Raw genomic sequence first — 20,912 nt, 5'->3', positions numbered from 1 at the left:
GCAAGGATTAATAAATTATATATGTTTTTTATTGTCTTATTTATTTTCATGTATGAATTGGTATATTTTTTTTTTGTAATTTATTTAATGTTTTTTATTGTAAACATATGAAAGTAACAATTTATATAGTATACTATATAGGATTAAAAAAATTAGTATAAACTCGGTATATTTGGTAAGGTTTAATATATTATTGAATTTGTGTAAGTATATTTATATATGTATTTATTTAAATAGAATAAAAATTTTTGTTTATATTTATAGTGAAAATAGTTAATTTTTTGGGATATATTGAAACAAAACCATGATAAAAATAGTTAAAAAAATATTTTAATATAAAATAAAAATTGTCATTCTATCTTCTTCACATATATATACAAATATATTATTTATAGAATAATCACATACATTCTTTAAAATTCCCTTCTAATATAAATAACAGGATATAATCATAATAATATTTTGAACAATTTATATGTAATATTTTATTTTTAATTTTCATTAAATAATAGTTTTATATTTAACAAGTTTATATGTTAAATGAAGGATGAGGATATATTAAATAAAATTTAGATTTGGAGAATTTATTTAATTATATAATGCTTATTGTATAAGTAATACTAGAATGCAATTAAAATAAAATAAACCTCTAGTTGTTCGTTATGTGTGAATATTTAAATTTGTTATATTGAAATGGAATATGAAAAAATGTTGTTTTTTTTTTAACAAAATCAAATATTTGAAAAATTCACGTTAATATTTTATTTTTTCCGAGTTTCAAGGGATATACGAAATATATAGATTTGCAATTGCTGAGTTCAAAAAAAACATTTTAAAGTTTTTCTTGCATAATTTTGATATTATATTTGAAAAAAATATATTTGTTGTTTTAGTAAGTCTATAGTATGTTGTATTTTTTGTTTGTATGTGTAAAAATAAGGAGTTGCAACGTATTATGATGTTATTAAAATTGAAAGTTTTTTTTGAATTGTTTATGTTTTATTATTTATTTTTATGCTTCGTCTGCTTATTTAATTCATTTTATTTTTTATTATATTTTTAAAATTAATTAAATGGAGTTAATATGCTTAAAATATATGCATATGCCCCATACATATACAAATGTACTAAAGTCAAAAATTTAAAACGATTTTATGATCACACACAAAATAAAAATTACTATGATGTAATTCATTTTTCAAAAGGGCTATATCAATATATGTGTAAATATCCCCACAAATTTGGTAAAACTCAAAAAACAAAAAAATAAAATAATTTTTCAACAAATGTGACATGGCTTACAAGATATAATGAAAGAAAATGTGAATATATAGACTTTGCTACTTAGATTTGTCCAACTCCTCTCTCTATATATATGTGTGTTTTTTTTCCCAATTTTCATGCATAATAAATGTAATTAATAATTTTGTTATTTTATCTATTCCATTTCATTGTTTATTTTTTTAGATAATTCATTTATAAGTTTTGCAAAAACACTATTCAAGGATATTTCAAAAGTAAAGATAGTGGATGAAGACAAAAGGGATATATGTCTTTTGATATTATTATATATAAAATGTAAAAAAAAATGTAAAAAATTTATGGTTGGTAAAAATATAATTAAATATTTAAGTTGTGTTATTGAAAAGAATATTGAAAACTTTGATGAGGATGACCTTTCAACTGTTTTAACATTTTTAAGTTGCACAACAAATCATAAATTATATTCCGAAAATAATATAGGAAATAATATAAATAAGAATAAAATAAATGTCGAAATTACAAAAAAAATAATAGAGAGGAGTCAAAATTATTTATATAATTTTAAACAAATAAAAAATTTATGCATATTATATAGTTATTTATGTAGAGAAAATATAAGTATAGAATTACATAATAATATTCTTAAGCGAATATTTTCTGATTTAAATAAATGTAAAGGTACTGATTTAACAAATATTATTTTTAATTTTTATCATATAAATAATTTTTTTTTCAACACTTTTTTAACGAAAATATCTGAATTTAGTGCACACAACGAAATAGGAAAAAATGAAGAATTGGAAAATTATAATGAAGAATATGGAAAGAGGGTGTATAATTACAATAACCCGATTTTAGATATTGAAATAGAAAAAGGGGGGAATGTAAGTAGTGATAACAACCAAAATTGCAATTTCAGTAATTTATTTAATATATACAATTGTAATATATATGTATACAATTTTATAAATAATTATAACAAAATATTTATGAAAATAAAAATATCCAATTTAATAGATCAATGCAATTTTATAGACAATATTTGGAAAAATTGTAGACTTTTGTATGATTTTTATATACATTTTGAATATTATGTAAATAGAAATATACATTATAAAAAATGTTTGGAAAGTTTGGAATATAAGATAAAACAAAATGGATTAAAAATTAATACTTTGCAAGGTTTATTATATGGGAATATATTTTGTAGTAATAATTTAAAAGTACTTGTACATATATATAAAAATGGAATAATTTATCACAAATATTATTTTAATAAACTTCGTATTTTTTTGGAAAAATATATTTTAAGGATATTAGAAAGCAACCTTGAAAAAGTAGAGTTGGAAAAAAAAAGTGAACAAAATGATGATAATAAAAAAATAATGAAAATAAATAATAAGCATATTTATATTTTACTAAACGTTTTATGCCAAATAAATATACAAAGTTATCGAATTTTAAATATAATAATTAATGATTTTAAAAAAAATTATCAACATTATACTCTTAAAGAAAGTTTATTATTATTACATTTTTGTTTTAATCATAAAAATATTGAAATTTATAAATATATTTATACACATATTAATAATATAATGAAAGAAATAATAAATTGTAAGAACATTATAATACCAAATAATTATGGTTTGTTATTTTTTCCACCATGCCTTTATTTGGATAGTAATGAAAAAATGTATAAAATGTATATAAAAGTATTTTTAAAATACGCAAAATATTATTTAAATAAAAACAACGGAATTCAAAGATATAAGTTAAATGATGAACTCTTTTTTTTGTGTTTAAGTTACAACATATTAATGTATAAAAGTGAAAATAAAAATTTATTAACAAAATTTAAATTAAAACAGTTAAAAATAATTTACGAATTTCTACACAAATTTGAAAATATAACAAAAAAAATTAAAGATAATAATTCTTTGTGCTTAAAAGAAAAAACAAAAAAAAAAAACAAATTATATTTTTATAATTTTTTTTTCCAGAAAAATATAAAAATAAATAATATACTTAAATGTGTTGAAATATCTATAAGTCAAAATGAAAATATATATATAAATTTTATTAATTTTTTTAACATACACAAAAAATTTTATTATGCTTATATAGGATATGAAAGCTTATATTATATACCATCAATTGTACCCTCAATAATAATCCAAAATTAAAAGAATTTTTGTTTTGTATTGTCTAATATGTACAAACATATTTTACATACACATATATAATATTGTATATGCACACTATATGCATATAACATATCTAAGCGCTTTTCAACTTCCTCATTGCATATTCATATGAAAACCAGGTTATGGAAGTTGCTGGGATTGTTTTCAGTAAATTCACGTAAATTCCTAAGAAAGGGGAAAAATAAGGATAGATAAGTATTTTTTTTTCAACCTTTTTTTCAACTTTTTTTTCCAATTTAGCATTTTGCGTATTACCTCGGTAGAGGGACTTAAAGCCATAAACCCGAATGTTGTACAAAATAAAACTGCAGGACTTAATGTGCTTCCTTTCATTATTTAAATAATTTGTCGCAATTTCATTATTCATGGTTTGCATCCTTGTTCTTAAAACAAGAAATGGGTAACTCACTATTTGAGCAATGAATGAACTTGTAATCCCAAAAAAAAGAAACGATAAACAGTTTACATTTTTTATACGATAATTGCAATATAAACAATGAGATTCTTGATTTATTTTTTCATGTCGATTTAGAAAATTTGTTGAATTATAATTATATGGAAATTTGTTTAATTGATAAAAATTGTTACTATTTTTATCTTTGTTATTTTTCAATGAATTATTTATTTCATATTTTTGTTTATTCTTTTCTGTATTTTCAATTAAATTTTCATCATTTTTAATTTTATTATTATTATTTTCCTTCATACAATAATTCGAATGAATATAGTGTTTATAAAATTCAAAAAATTTATATTTTAAATAATCATATATACTCATATTACATCCTGAAAAAAAAATAACGCCATAAATATGCATACATAAACCATTATAAAAATTTCTAAATCCTTCATATTTATAAATATTATAAAGACATTTAAGAATTCCATTATTTCCATCTTTGTTTGATACAATTAATCGAGTTTTGACAATTTCAAAAGGATATATAAATATAGCTGCTATAACACCGCTTGAACTTCCAATTAAAAAACGAATAAAAAATGGAATATCTAAATTCTGTTCAATATTATCAGATTGATTGCTATTTTTTCGATTTTTATTATAATAATTATAAACATTAACTTTCATAAATTCATATGAATACATTTTTATAGACAGTTCAGGAATAATTTTAACAATGTTAACACAATTTCCTCTAAAAAATCCACAAAATGTTCCATCTTTTTTTATAATATCAAATATTTCATAAATTGTTAAATTATTTGTTATTTGCATTATATATTTTATTCTATCTAAAGGGGCAGTGACAGTTCGAGAAATTATTCCTGCATATGTTGAGCTTAAAATACTATTTATTGCATTTTCTTTATCTATTAAGATATTAAAACGTTTTTTTATATCTTTATCTTCATATATTTTACTACTTTTAACGTTACTATTTTTTATATTATCACAATATACTCTTATATTTTTGTGTGTATTCAGATTAATATTGGTTAAAATATTTTCCCCAATAGTATATATGTTTTTCTTATCATTCATTTTGTTTTCCTTTTCATATTCGGAATTGGTGATTTCATTTTTTCTCGACAACTTATTTTGTAGATATAAATTTTTAATATTACATTTTTTAGAATTATTTTCATTCATTATATTTTCGGATTTATTATTTATTAATTTTTTACAATCTATTTCATGTAAATAATCATTATATTTTTCCATCAATATATTTTTCATTACCTTTTATTAAACATTATTCCATATTTTGATCCTATGATATTTTTTTCATTTATTTTTTATTTTTTCTTAAAATAAGGAATGCATATATATATATGGACTATGCTTTATACAGATAAATTTTAAAGTAATTTTTTATATATAAAATTGAATAATAAAATATATATAATTGTTTTAATTCGAAATGAAGTAATTACAAAACAATGCTAAATATTTCTGTATTATTTTATATGCTCACGTCGTTGTTCAAAACCTATATAAGGCTTATACTACATAATAATTATTTATGTATTTAATATTTTCTATTATTGTTTTTTTCTTTTTTAATTTCATGATTTATATTTTCAAGTGCATATGCCAAACATATAATATGCTAATTTTTGCAACTTATACTGTTTTTGTGAATGTTATAAAAAAATATATTTAAACACACAAATTTTAGTTATTTATGTATTATTTAATAATATATTTTTATATTTGTTTTCCTTATACGAATTATTTTTTTTATACATTTTTTTTAATTTTAAAATGGGTGGGTATTGACAGGGATAATAATTTTTAATTTGTTTACCATTTATGTTTGACTTTTTTTTTTTTCCTAATTATATAATATATTATATATGCCCAGTTGTAAAGCATACAAATATATTCATATATATATTTACAATTTATTACCCAAGTGTGTATTTTAAATCTATATATTAACAATATAGTAATTTTTTTATAGTTATGTAAATATTTTGTTTTTCAAAAATCGCATTTTATATAATTATAACTATAAAAAATGACTATATAGTTATTAATATATAATTGGATAAATTTACAAGATGAAAGCAATGTAATAAAGATGGAAGAAAATAATGATGGGACGCGTAATTTTATAATATTTTTCTCATATATAGGAATAGGTTTCAATGTATAATAACAAAAAAAAAATATTTATATTATAAATATATGTATATCATTATTTTGTATCTTAAATGGCTATTAATTTTGATACATTTTATATATAGTGTTTATACATACACACTTTAGGTTGAAAATAATTTGAGTATACAAATACATAGTCAAATTGTCTCATTCTTTCTTTACTATATATCGAAATGCCTTATTATTTTATAATTGCATTAATATATCACTTTGTAAAAGTCATTTAGGAAATTATATAATTAAAAAAAATATATTTTTTTTCTTATTTTAAAAAAAAAATAATTTAGGGATCGGCTTACCAGAAAGATAATAATAATACAGTAGAAAATAAACTGATAGAAAAATTACAACAATTAGATTTAATTTCAGACTCAAATTGGTAAAAAAAAATAACATTTTTTTGCATCTTTCATATATTCATTTTGCTGATAAACTTTATAATATGATATGTTGTAAATCGCCAAACTATGTTGTAAATAATTATTTTTTTTTTTTTTTAATTTAATCTGGCCTTTGGTTATAATTTTAATAATTTCTATGTTTTATAATTAGTTCATTTTCCCGAGTTTCAAGAACAGACAAAGGTGTTTCTGCTCGCATGAACGCATTAACTATAAGATTAAAAAATAAATATCCACATTTATCTATATCAATAATCGAGAAAATATATCTTAAAGAACTAAATAAAAAATTAAAAAATATACAAATTATTCATATTCAATGTGTTCCAAATAATTTTGATGCTCGGTAAGAAAAATTGCAGTTAACAAATTTATTAATTTGTAAAAAATTCACTTATTTTTTCACTTATTTTTTTCGCTTATTTTTTTCACTTTTTTTTTCATTCCCAATCAGTTTAAACTGTATACAGAGAACTTATGTCTATTTTTTTATCAATAAAAATTATAATATTACTAAGATGAATGAGGCTACAAAAATATTTGTAAGGAAAATTGAAAAATAAATTTCTATATCTGACTTCTTCACATGTATATATACTCATATTAATATGACCATGCCAATTATTCATTTCATTAATTTTTACACAATTTTATATAGTTGGGCGAGCATAATTTTTCTAATTTTTGCAAAAAGAGAAAAAACAATACTTCCTTTATGTAAGAAAATAGGCAAAAAAGATTTATCCAATTCTAAAACATTGTCACATATACATATGCACATATTTTTTATTAATGAATATGATTTTTACATTTTTGTAAATTTTAATTTTAAACAGAAGAACGATTCATAAATTTGAGATTAAAAACATTGATCAAAACTTTTATTATTTTAAAATAAAAGGAACATCATTTTTATACAACCAAGTAAATAATCTATAGACATTGTTAAAATATATGAAAATTATTATTTCTTTAATCAAATTATTCATAATATTGTGTATTTATTTTTCTTTATTAGATTAGGCATATGGTTGCTGCTTTATTTTTAGTTGGGAAAAATCAGTTGGATGGACAAGACATAAAAAGCATGCTGGAAAATAATTCTATCAAAAATAAAAAGTAAAAAAAATGCATTAAAAGTTAATACGTATTTCATATTTCTATGTTGTCTATAAGGACTTATATATAGACAAAAATCTCATATAAAATATTTCTCCATTTTTCTAATTTTTTCTTATTTTTTTTCTTATTTTTTTTTTTTAGTTACAAAATAGCTGACGAATGCGGGCTGCTATTATATTCGTTCAAGTTTAGTGACTTTAATTTTAATTTTAATATTGATAATAAAATATTTTTAAATGTTATGAATAAATATATCCAAACAACAATACTTGTAGTTTCTCTTTGCTACCCATTAAAAATTAAAAAGCCAATTGATAATTTTTTTGAAAATATAAATGATGAGGCTAAAGAAATTTTACAATAATTTTTTGAATAATAATATATTTGTTTAAATGAAATATTCATATATTAATTTTAATCTATATTTTATATTTTTTAAAATTAAAAAAAAAAATTAATTTATGTTCATACAACAATCGTATTGTTTAATGCTATATTTTTACTTCAGTTAATTAAGCATTTATAGTTTATTAAAAATTTGATTTTTTTTTAATACAAACTATGTTTAATTATAAAAATTAAGAATAAAATTGGGGTGTAAGCTAGCATATATACATATATATATCATATTAATGTATTTAACATATTATATAAAGAAAAATTAGCATGCCTTATTTTGCGTACCGGATTAGTAGCATACATTTCTTTATATATATATTTGAATTTTTTTTTGTTTGTAAAAGTATATATGGAAAAAATACATAACTTTGAAAGGTATTTGTTTACTACGAATAATTATAATATTAACAATTTTAAGTTATATAAAAGAAAAATGAAATAACTTTATATTCATGTTAAGTTTGCCATTATATATATATTCTTTTGAAAATTTTAATAAGAATATAAAATGGGGAAACTAAGCAAAGATCGTCGAGATATTTATTACAGAAAAGCAAAAGAAAATGGATACAGGGCTAGAAGCTCTTATAAATTAATACAAATAAATGATAAATTTGAAATATTCAAGTTGTTTAATCCAAACAAATATAATAATAGTGATATTAGTGAAATAATAAAAAAATATAATGATGAATATTGTTATAATATAGTTGACTTGTGTGCAGCCCCAGGGAGTTGGTCCCAAGTTCTTAAAAATATTTGTTTATATAATTATTATAACATGCTATATTTTATAAATAAAAATAATAATATGAATAACGAATTAGATCATGAAGAATTTATAAAGAATTTTTCGTTATATATAAATTTTAATGATATTTTGGAAAAAAAAATTGATAAATTTTTAAAAAATAATAATTATCAAATAAAAGAACCTAAACTTGTTGCTGTAGATTTACAAGAAATAGGTAACATGAATTACATAAATATAATACAAGGTGATATTACAAAAATGTCTACAATAAATAAAATTTTAAAATGTATGAATGAAAATGAGAAGGATATTGAATTTTCTGTCAATAGTCCTAAGCATATATATGATGAAGATAGTAGCATAAAATATAATAAAATGAAAAATAATATATTGAATAAAGAAAAAGAAAATAACAAATTTGTATATGCCCACGCAGTTGTAAGTGATGGGGCTCCAGATATAACAGGTATGAATGATATTGATGAATTTATTCAATCTCAATTAATTTTATCAAGTTTAAAAGTATGCTGTTCGGTTTTAAAAATTGGAGGCAATTTTATTAGTAAAATATTTAGAGGGGAATATACAAGCTTGTTAATATTTCATTTAAATAAATTTTTTGAAAAAATTTATGTTTGTAAACCTCAAAGTAGTCGAAATAAAAGTTTAGAATCTTTTCTTGTTTGTTTAAACTTTCATTTACCTAAATCGTCTATCACTTCTTTATTCAGAAATACAAATGAGGTTTGTTATAATTTCCAAAATGATGGCGAACTTCGAAATATGCATTTAGAATCAATTAATGGAAAGGATCAAGAATTTCAAGATTTGGAAAATAATATAAACGATAAAACATATTTTGATGACAAACTCAATAGTAATTTAGATACTTCAGATAGCGAAAAAGAAAATAATTTGAATATAAATAATAATATGAAAAAAAAAAATTTAGATATTTTTAATTTTTATTGCTCAGATAGTGATGAAGATATAAAATATTTTAATTCAGATGACGAAGAAAATTTTAATAATTATATTTCTTCAAATTTCTCAACAAATAATAAACTATTTTCTTTTATTGCAACACAAAATTATTATGATTCAGACAAATCGTATTTGTTGCCCCAAAACTATATTAGACACGAGCCTCAAATTATGCCATTACAACCTCCATATCTTTTATCATTACAAAATAGAAGGAAAGAAAATAAAAAAGTGTGATTTTAAATTGCTATTTTATGGAAACAAATAACATTCCACATATAAACATATTTTTTTAAATACTAAAAAATGTTAATATAAAAAATTAAAATATAATTAAAGCTATATAGATATGCACAAAAAATATATATTCTTTCACATTTTCAAAATTCAGACATTGGCTTTATAGGTTGACTTTAAAAATGAAGTTGCTCATGTATTTTGCATTTTGTATTTTATGTAATTATTTTTACTCTATAAAAATTTATTTTCCATAAAAATATGTGCGCATTTTATGTAAAAAATTATTTTTTTTTATTTTTAAAAGCTAATAAATTTAAACTGATATTAATTTTGACTTTTTGATAATGCACACATATATATATGTATATTTATTTATTTGTTTGTTTTAAATGGGTTTGAATGATGAATAACTTAAATCGCTATATTTTAGTGACTTTTTAAAATTATTATAATGCATATAATATTAATTAAAAAATGTTGATATATTGTAATAAATTATATACACAAAATATATTAAAAAAGAGTATAATTATATGAATAAAATAATTAAATTATATAATGTAGAATATTATAATTATGGAGTAATAAAAAGGAGAATGTCTGTTTTCTTGGATTATAGAATTATAATATTTAAAAAAAAATGTGCAAATAGTATTGGAAAATACGAATAGAAACTGTATAAAAAAAATTATTATACACATTTAAAAAAATACTATAAATATATATAATTATGGAAAAAATAATAAGACATAAAATATATGTATATATAATGAAAAGGATTAATCTATATATAGTTATATAATTAGTATATTAAAAAACGTGAGCTTTAGAGAGTTCACACACGCATATATCCATACATTCTTTTTTTTATTTATAAATACAATAAACTATGTTAATTTGTTCATATGATATGTTACAAAAAAAGTAAATATTCATATTAATTAATAGTATTTAACAACAACATTTGTTATAAACTTAAAAATTTACTTTATATAATAAAAATACTTTTTTTAAAAATGCATATTAACAATATTTATTTCATTTATTGTATAGACATATGAATAATATAATTTGTGTTTTGTATTGAAATAAAGGTACTTATAAACTTTAGAAGGTTATTTTTTTTATTATTTTAATTCTTTTAAGCATTTTAAACATTTTTTGTACTTTTCATTTTTTTATATATTTATTATTTATATATTTTTTCATTTTTATTTATTTTATTTATTTTTTTGTGAAAGAGGTAGTAACGATTAGGCTTAGCAAAAAAAAATCCACACAATATAAACTTGTATGTATATATATATATATATATAATAAATTTACAAAATAAAAGAGTGATAAAAACCTTTAGTTCTCCTTTTCGTAATTAATTATATTTTTCTTAGCTTTTTTTAATTATTTTTATTTTTTGTGTATAAGATAAATACAGTTTTTCTATAATGCTGGAAAAAACAACAAATACATATATTAATAAATTTTAAGCATCATAAATAGCTTATATTATTATTAAAATATTATTCTTTTTACTTTCGTTGCGAATATTTTAAATTTATACTTCCTCTGTTTTCCCAATGAGTACAGGTATGTATTTAAACAAAAAAAATAAAATAATGTTTAGCCAAGTTAATAAAAAACAATATGAATATACTATAGTTTCATTTTTCTATTTATGTAAATATGTATGCATATTGCTTAAATCTATACATATATGTGTGTGTACTTATATTTTGTATTTTTTACTTTCTCTTTTTTAGGCGTTTATTTGCTAATTTTGTTAATATATGTTTATGTATTTCTAAGTTACCGGATATATAGGCTTATAATTAGAAACAAAAGCATTTCATCTATTCCCTCCTCCAATTTGAAGGGGGAGAAAACTCGATATTTTTTGTTTTGTTTTTTGTTTTTTTGCCATATAAGTAATTTTAAAAAACACAAAAAATTGTACGTGTATGTTACGACAAGGCATACGATTATATGCAACAAGAAAATGTCGTCTTTTCCATTTTATTTTTTTTCCATCTTATTTGTTTTCCGTTTTTATGCAGCTCGAATTTTATCAATAACAATACTGACATATTTAGACATACAAGATGATGCAATAGATTACAACACATTATTATTATTCCCCAATTTTTATTTTCATTTTATTTTACTTAAAACTATTCCAACATATCTTTTTTTATCATCCTTTACAATAATTATACTTTTTTGGTCTCAAGTATATTATTCGTCTATACTTGTAACATCACAATATTTAAAGTAAGTTGATTTTTTTTGACAATTTTTTTTTTTTTTTTCACAAACATTCCTATATATACATTATTCGTTTTTTTCAATTATGTATATTTTTTTTTTTTGTCAAATCGTAGGTCTTACTATATATATATAAATTTCTCAGGATATATAATAAACTTATTATTCGCAAGTATAGAATATTTATCGAGCTCTTTTAAGAATTATATATATTTCAATTTTATTTTTGAGTCGTTAGTAGACTATTTAATAGCAATTTCCTTTTTGTATTATGGAGTAAAAGTAAATAAAAATGGCTAGCTATTGACTTGGGAAAAAAAAAGTTTTATTTAATTTTATATTCCTTTTTTATTTTGTCTTATATTTACAAATACACTATATCTATTATTATTTTCTATATAATATCCACATTTTTTTTTGAAGGTTACTTCAAAGTTAAAGGAAAAAAATAAAGGGATATCTCAAAAAAGCAGAATTACACAAAGGGTAAAAAAAAATATATATATATATACAATACACTAATAAACATCAGAAATTATTTACTATATTAATCACTCTTTTTTATACAGATATTATCATTGGCAATTGTTATGTTTGTAATTTTATCTCTAAAAGGATTTTATTCATTTTGGTGTTTCACAAATGACGGAGAATTATATAATTCATATTATGATGCTCCAACATATGATGCATTGGTAATATTTATAATTTTTTTATTTCATTATACATATTTTTTTTTTTAGAGTATAGTTTTTATTTAATTTACCTTATAATTTTTCTATATACCTAAACAAATTCATTTCGTTTTTTTTTAAACCCTTAGATATACTTTATTTCGGAATGCATTCCATCCATTTTCATAATTTATACCTTTCAGTCAAATAAAGACAAAAATGTGAGAAAATAAAATAATATTTTTTAACAAAATAAATCAAAATTTTAGTATTACTTCATTTTTTTATTTTTTTTTTTTTGACAGTCATTGAGTTTCGAATATGCAACTCCGCTTTGTTCTCAAGTGTTCGATCCATATGATTATAAAATGAAGAAAAAAACAAACCACTAATTAAAAAAACGTAGCAATAATGTAGCAAAAATGAATACTATTAATTAATTTTAAAAATGTGTTATCTATTTATATGGTTGTATTATATGCATATGCTTAGTAGGCCCTTATTCTATGTCGTTTTCATCTCTCTATATATACGAACGTTTGCAATTGCACTTGTTTTTTTTTTCTATATATATGTGCATGCACACAAATATATGCAGTTTATCTATTGACTATTTTCGCTATTTTTTTTTTTAATTTAAATCCAATTTTCCGATATGTTACACACTTTAATAATATTTGAAAAAAACTAAAAAATGTAAAGATATAAAAAAAATTGAAATCATTGTCTTTCAATTTCTATATTTTTCGTATTAATAGTAATTTTCAATTTTTTAAAATTATGTTCATTCAGAAAAAAAAATGAAAAATAAAATTATGGATTTATTTAATGCTTTATTTTTTCATAATTTCTGACAAAAAAACCCAAGACAAAATATTAATGAAACAAAATGAAAAAAAATTAATATATATATCGTATATGAAAAAAATGGTATTTTTTGTGAATTGCCAATTTAAGCTGATTCAAAATCCTTGCAATATCAGGCACATATGAGGTTGGAAATTCGCAATGATGGAATTCTTCATGGGAAATGATAAAAAAAAAAGAGAAAACAATGTAAAAGAAATAAAAACAATGAAGGCTGTAAGCTAAGCAGAACAATCATTTTTCTAATTTTTCTCTTTTTTCTAGCATTTATCGTTTTTTAAGTTGGGAAGGAACTAAATGTATGCACCATACATGTATGCAGAAGCACGAAATAGTATGTACAGAAATAATAGACGACGAATATATTTTTTATTTTTTTGCCTTACATATAAAATTTGGATTTTAATATTGTATGAATCCGCATTTGGAAAATATGTTTCTAAGCTTGAGCAGTTAAGAACTGGAAAAAGAGAAGAGGAATAAAAATTGATATAGACATTATCAAGGTCATTTTTTTGATTTGGTTATTTTTTAGCTAGATTTAGACAAATATTTACCTGAAAAATTACTAATTTCTCCTATGTTTTCCCCATTGTTTAGTAATTTTTTTTGTGAACCATCATATTTAACTTTAATGGATGTGATATTTAATTTTTTATCTTTTTCTGTGAATATATAGAACATATTCTTTGATATTACCTAACAAATATGATAGATTTTAATTTATGATTTGATAAAATGTGTAAACATGGAAAAATGTGATATATAATATTTAAAATAGGGAAATGGATATAAAAAAAATTTTATTCATTCTTCTTATTTCAACTTACGATAATATTTAACAAACGCAAAGGATATAAATTAATATTGATAAATTCTTTTTGTATTAACATAAAGGTTTTGTTTGTTTGAATATATTTTTTAATGCTAATGAAAGAATAAGTATCACATGTACAAATATAAAATGGATATAATTTATTTTGGTTGTTATATAATATGTCATCAAAATAGGAATAATTATTACAAGAATGATATTTTTCTTTATTTTTCGGAAGAGTAATAAAATGAAATTTATTTGGAGGTACATTCAAAATAGATAGATTATAAAGAATAGAAAAATTATTATTATTTGAAAAAGATTTTAATATATTTATTAAACTTATTCGAAGGCGATTTAAAGCAATATAAAATTTATGAGTTTTGATACTATTAATGTGTAAATATTTGTCTAGACAACTAAAATTCATTTTATTATTTTTAAATATGTTATAACTATTTAACAAGTCAACATATCTATAATTTGAAAATGTTTTTTTGTAATGTGGAAAATTCTCAAAATAAATATTTTTTGATATAAATACTAATAATTCAATAATTAAATAATATATATTTAAAGGTGTTTTTAATTTATAAAAAGATTCAAATGCTTTTCGACAATATAATGCTGCATTATATAATCTGTTCATTTCTTTGCTACAATGACGATTAGATTGAGTTATCAAACCTTTGCAAACATTAATAATTTTAAATAAACTATTTAAATAATCACTTATATTTTGAAGGAATGTTTTTTCAAAAAAGTGTAAAATATATTGTAAATTAATTAAATTATTTTCTAATTCTTTATCATTTATTTCTTGTAATAATAGTAAAATATTTATAGGACATTTTTTTTCTCTATGCATTGTATATATATCTTTTATTAATGAGCTATATATTTTTTTGTTGGGTGTTTTTTTTGTTTTTTTTGGAATTTCATAATTTAATTCAAACTTTTCAAATGTGTGTAATAATATATTATTTTTTAATACATTTTCACAATCTTCGCATATATTTTTATCATCTTTTATGATAAATTTTCTGCTTTTTAAAAAACATTTTTCTAATTCTTGTTCAGAAATAGACGAATATACTACATCAGATTGATTTTCTTCACTACTATTATCACTTTCATAAATTGTACTATTTCCAGAACTGAAACAACATGAACTTATATCTTCTATTGAATTAAGTGCTAATGCTCTATTTTTTGTTTGTTTTTCATTTTTATTAATTTTGTTCAATACAAAACGATTATCTTTATCTCTATTTTCACGAAATGGTATATTACTTGGTTGTTTCACTTTAGCATTCCGAATCAAATTCATATTTTTTTTTATTTCATTATTTTTTTCCTTGATTTCTAAAATAGATTTTGATATATTTCTTTTTATTTCATTCTTATTTTTAATAGTAATATTATTTTTTGTCTCTGTTATTACATTGTTAAAATTTGTTTGTTCACTATATCTTTTCATTAGGCCATTAGACAAATAAGTTTTTTTGTAACAATTATTTTTTACGTTTTTTTCATCAATATATTTACTAATATTTGCATAAGAATTGCTATATCGATTTTCTTTATTTATTTTTATATTATTTTTGATATTTTCATATATTTTATCCTGATCTTTATTCATTTTAGAAATAAAAGATTGTGTGTAACTAGAGTAATTTTTTATGGGACAAGAAATATTTATATTATTATCTTTATTTTGATAATTATTAAAACTAACTTTTATATGTGATTTAGTTTTGAAATATTGAGGACTTTTAATTGATTTAATTTCTGATTGTTCATTTTTTTTTTTCTCTAAATATTTTTTCTTTGAACAAGAACAACAAACAGTATTTTCACTTATCATTTTTTTTATAAGATGATAAAATTGATCAAAGTCTTGTTTTTCTGATTTTTTAAAAAACATTTTATATAAATTTTCATCAAAATATTCTTTTCTATTTTTTATATATTTTGAGAAATAAACAATTGATCTATCTTTATAATAAAATTTTTTATAATTTTCATTTAAAGATAATATATTTTCATAAGCTGTATACAATTTTTTATATTCATCACATCGTGAATAAATATAAGACATTCTTTTATATATATTAAAAATATTTTGAAATATATCAAAACAGTAAAGTAGATATAATGCAAAATGCTCAATTGATTTATATTCCCTATCTATAGTATTTATTTTTTGAATTCCTAATACTCCCAATTTATGTTTATATGCAGGAAATTTAGCTAGTTTGTTTTTGTTCATATATATTTTTACAAGATCTATCATCATAGAGTTATCATTATCTTCATCATAATTTTTGCTTGTACAACTACTAAAACTTTCACGACTTATTTTTACATTAATTTTCTTTTCTTTTTTATGTATTATTTTTTTTTTTGTATTTTTTTTTTTTCGAATCAACATCCCTATATTTAGACTGGAAAATTTAAGATACTTTTTCTTTATATTTATATAATAATTTATTAAAATATAATTTTGGTTGCTTGATATATATGATTGATTCATTTCGATAACCATGTCATTGAATATTTTTTTAATTATATTTTCTTTTACATTTAAATAGTAAGAAGAAGAATGTCCAATCCTATTTATATAAGACGGTCTATATAATTGTATTAAGTTTTTATATCTATTAATTGAGGTGTTTAAGTTGTTATGTATTTTTCTTTTATTCATAATACTATTATGGTCAGGTTCAATACATGAATTACTGTTATAAATATCAAGTTTTGATTTTAGATATTTTATAAAAGAATATTTCTTTTCTTCTTTGCATTTTTGTAAAAATTTTTTTTTAAACAAATATACTATATTATTTTTGAATTGATTACTTGGACTTATATTTTTATAAAAATATTCTAATATATTATATTTATAAATTATTATTTTTAAATTAATAGAACAAATTATATTAAAAGCAGCATCTAGACTGTATATAATATGCAAATTATCATAAAAATGGCATTTATTAAGATTATCATAACGATAAATATAATTATCAATTTCTATAAAATCTTTTTTGTTTTCTTTTTCCATGCAAATCCAATATATATCAACTATTTCAATACCAATCCGTTTGTATTCCTCATCAGAATTTTTTATTTCATTTTGACTATCCATTCCCAATCCATTATGAAAATATTCAGACTCTTCAAAATTAAAATCGTCAATTGTTGATAATTTATTCTTTTTACAATTTTCTGCACAAAAATAATTATTAAAATTTATTTTTTTTGAATCTTTATACTTTTCTAGGGTATTTGGTTTTCCATTCAAATATTCATCGAAGTATGTCATTTCATTTAAATCTTTATGCTCTTTTTTATTTTTAATATTTTCCATATCATAACATTTATTAATGTTATTACTTGCATTTCTTTCGTAATAATAATTTTTTTTTTTTTCAAAGTCTAGGTTTGTGTATCCTTCATTTTTTTCTGAAATGTTAATATATGTTTTTGCTTTTCGACTAAAATTTTGTTTTTCTTGATCTTGTCCTTTTTGAAAAAAATAATTATCATTGTTATACAATTCTTGTAAATTTTCAGATAGACTGTATTGATCATTATTAGGAATCGCATTATTCTCTGTAAATATTTTATCATTTTGTTGACTGTTTTTGTTATTATTAAGTGGAAATGTAATACTGTTTTTTCTTGATAACTTGTTATATTTTATTTTTTTTTGTTTATTTTCATAAACTTCATTGTCTTTTTTTTGACTATTGACAGCGCTTCTTAAAATTTTTTTTCGTTTTCGTTTGGAGTAATCTGCAAAGAAAAAAAATTATAAAATAATGAAAATACAATGAACGAAAATGATAAAGTAAATTATGATAAACGGTATATTTTTTTTAATGACAAGTTATATAAATATATCTGATAAAGGTATAATAAATAGAGCAAATATAATGTGTATTTTTTATGCAATAGCTTACAGTAACTAAAATGATTGTTTATACTTATTGGTTTTTGTTTTATATACTTTTTTCTGAATAAGCAATGTAATATTTCATTTTTGTACAAAAAAACACCTTTCATATTCAGAATATAAATACTTCCATTTTGGCTAGTTACACAAATATATTTATTATTATAATTTATGTAGACTTTATTAATTGTGTCTGATATTTCCTTTCTAAATATTTTTTGCATTTTATTATTAGCATTGAACAACTCGACATTGTAATTATTTTCATAAAATGTGATAATACAGATATAATTACAATCATTGCTTATGGTTGCAAAAACCATATTTTCTCTGTGTAGCCTTTTGCAGTTAATAACATTTTCCTTATTATTCATTTAAAAAATAAAAAATTAAAATTTAGAAATCGCTAAATCCAATGAAAAATAGCGAAATTATATGAGAGGAAAAGGCAAAAAGCGATGAAATGAACATATATGAGATTCGAATACAATGAGTGTGTGAATGTATAAACGAAATAAAGGTAACAAATTTAAAAGACGTAAAAAAAATAAAATAAAAACAAATTGATAAATATTCAAGCAATTATATGTACTCATGTAAAATTAAACAAGAAAATAAACAAATAAAAAATTTGAAACGCAAATATTGGTAAATACTATAGTATAAACCGAGCTGTTGGCATTTTTCGTTTTGGTTATTCTTTTTTTCTTGGGTGTTTCGTTTTACATTTTAATAAAGTATGTAAAATGCGCACTTCATAACATATTTTAATTTATTGGAAAAAAAAAAACAATAAAAATTAAAATAAATAAAAATATGATTAAAAATGATTATTTTATAAAAATATATGATAATATTGTGATACATAAAAATTATAACAATAATAACACACAAAAATAGAAACAATAATGATATATAATAATTCAATCGAAAAAAAAAAAAATATATAAGCTAATCTAACTAAATAATAGAAACAACACTTACTGAGAAGCCTCACACCCTTAAAAAAAAAAAAAAATATATTTTTAAATATTATTGATTTGTTCGAAGTGTAAATATGGTATCTCAGGATATTCTATAATTATTTTATGTTTTGTAAAAATGTATAATCATTAATAAAATGGTATGATTTAATCATTTGTTACGCATAGATATATATACATACATATATTGAATACACAAACTGATGTAAATATGTACGTATTTCATCCAACAACATATATATTATTTAAAAACATTTATTTTTGATAGAAAAAACCAAATAATGGTTTTTGCACATATAATATGCATATTTTTAAGGAGAAATGTGTATGCATATACACACAAAATGAACAATATACAACTACAAATATGTAATATATATAACGATATTATATTAACAAAATTTGATCGTTCGATTATTTCTGAAATATTTACAGTATATAGTTAGAATATATTATGTTCATATAGGTATGTGTTTATTTTTTTGATATATTTATAATATCACCTTAAACCGATATATAATAAAACATATTTTTTTTAAATAGACAAGATATATAAAAAGAAAATATTAATAATTTATACAAAAGAATGAACAAAATTCAGAAGGTTGCTCAATGAAATAAACTTTCAAAATTGTAACAAAAAAAATTAGAAAAAAAGAGAGTTTTATGAATATATTATGCATATATTTTAATGCATCACATTCAAATACACATTCATATGCATATTAAATTAAATAAAATGAATAATCAATAATAAACAAATAAGTGGTAATATAATGAAAAATGATATATTAAGGAAAATAAAAATAGGCTTATATAAAGTAATAATAAAAAAAAAGGTTCTTGAACATACAAATTATGAACAAACCCTAGGTGTTTTAAAATATTATTAATATGACATATGAATACATATGAGAGATATTAAAAAATATAAAAAAATCCAAAATTGTATACGTATAAAATAATGATATAAAAAAATAAAATATATTATATATTTATAATGCATATGAAATGCATAAATGGGTTCAAAAGCACACGGCGTTGCATAACATTTTCGCTCTTTAAAAATAAATAAAATACAAAAATTGATAAATAAAAAAATGTTATCATTATTATAATAAAACAATAACAAGAGAAAAATAAAATGTGACGTTTAATTGAAGGAATATTACTCTCAAAATTTGTATTTACTTGAATAGCTTGTGTATATAATTGGGTAATAAAGGCATATACACACGCATATATACTTAAATGATATGCTTTTTATTTTATTAATTTTTTAAACATATACTATTTATTTAAGGAAATAAGAAATTACATAATGATGGGGAAACGCATAACCATGCACTTATATA

General features: G+C 19.8%; 6 protein-coding genes across 6 annotated transcripts; 4 read left to right on the top strand and 2 right to left on the bottom strand.

Moving 5' to 3' along the window:
* Window positions 1–1,084: 1,084 nt before the first annotated feature.
* On the top strand, window positions 1,085–3,449 carry PBANKA_0810100 (conserved Plasmodium protein, unknown function; the record flags this gene model as incomplete). The annotated part of the gene is made up of 2 exons (XM_034564257.1): window positions 1,085–1,244; window positions 1,468–3,449. 2 exons carry the CDS (start codon window positions 1,085–1,087, stop codon window positions 3,447–3,449), a joined length of 2,142 nt encoding a protein of 713 aa, XP_034421072.1.
* A 94-nt stretch (window positions 3,450–3,543) lies between these two features.
* PBANKA_0810000 (mitochondrial carrier protein, putative) lies at window positions 3,544–5,166 on the bottom strand (the record flags this gene model as incomplete). Its single annotated transcript, XM_034564256.1, has 2 exons — window positions 3,544–3,635; window positions 3,726–5,166. 2 exons carry the CDS (start codon window positions 5,164–5,166, stop codon window positions 3,544–3,546), a joined length of 1,533 nt encoding a protein of 510 aa, XP_034421071.1.
* Window positions 5,167–6,013: 847 nt separating this feature from the next.
* PBANKA_0809900 (tRNA pseudouridine synthase, putative) lies at window positions 6,014–7,983 on the top strand (the record flags this gene model as incomplete). Its single annotated transcript, XM_034564255.1, has 8 exons — window positions 6,014–6,082; window positions 6,384–6,475; window positions 6,649–6,843; window positions 6,952–7,039; window positions 7,156–7,214; window positions 7,334–7,421; window positions 7,516–7,616; window positions 7,761–7,983. 8 exons carry the CDS (start codon window positions 6,014–6,016, stop codon window positions 7,981–7,983), a joined length of 915 nt encoding a protein of 304 aa, XP_034421070.1.
* Window positions 7,984–8,526: 543 nt separating this feature from the next.
* On the top strand, window positions 8,527–9,993 carry PBANKA_0809800 (ribosomal RNA methyltransferase, putative; the record flags this gene model as incomplete). Its single annotated transcript, XM_034564254.1, has 1 exon — window positions 8,527–9,993. One exon carries the CDS (start codon window positions 8,527–8,529, stop codon window positions 9,991–9,993), a length of 1,467 nt encoding a protein of 488 aa, XP_034421069.1.
* Window positions 9,994–11,570: 1,577 nt separating this feature from the next.
* On the top strand, window positions 11,571–13,321 carry PBANKA_0809700 (conserved protein, unknown function; the record flags this gene model as incomplete). Its single annotated transcript, XM_034564253.1, has 8 exons — window positions 11,571–11,580; window positions 11,754–11,918; window positions 12,048–12,261; window positions 12,372–12,537; window positions 12,679–12,741; window positions 12,825–12,950; window positions 13,079–13,150; window positions 13,235–13,321. The coding sequence occupies 8 exons, from the start codon at window positions 11,571–11,573 to the stop codon at window positions 13,319–13,321; spliced, it is 903 nt and encodes a 300-aa protein (XP_034421068.1).
* Window positions 13,322–13,891: 570 nt separating this feature from the next.
* On the bottom strand, window positions 13,892–18,948 carry PBANKA_0809600 (conserved Plasmodium protein, unknown function; the record flags this gene model as incomplete). Its single annotated transcript, XM_034564251.1, has 5 exons — window positions 13,892–13,948; window positions 14,183–14,256; window positions 14,354–14,495; window positions 14,627–18,414; window positions 18,582–18,948. 5 exons carry the CDS (start codon window positions 18,946–18,948, stop codon window positions 13,892–13,894), a joined length of 4,428 nt encoding a protein of 1,475 aa, XP_034421067.1.
* Window positions 18,949–20,912: the final 1,964 nt, after the last annotated feature.

The sequence above is a fragment of the Plasmodium berghei genome (assembly GCF_900002375.2).
Source record: "Plasmodium berghei ANKA genome assembly, chromosome: 8".
Lineage (NCBI taxonomy): Eukaryota > Apicomplexa > Aconoidasida > Haemosporida > Plasmodiidae > Plasmodium > Plasmodium berghei.
This window is presented reverse-complemented; position numbering and strand designations above follow the sequence as displayed.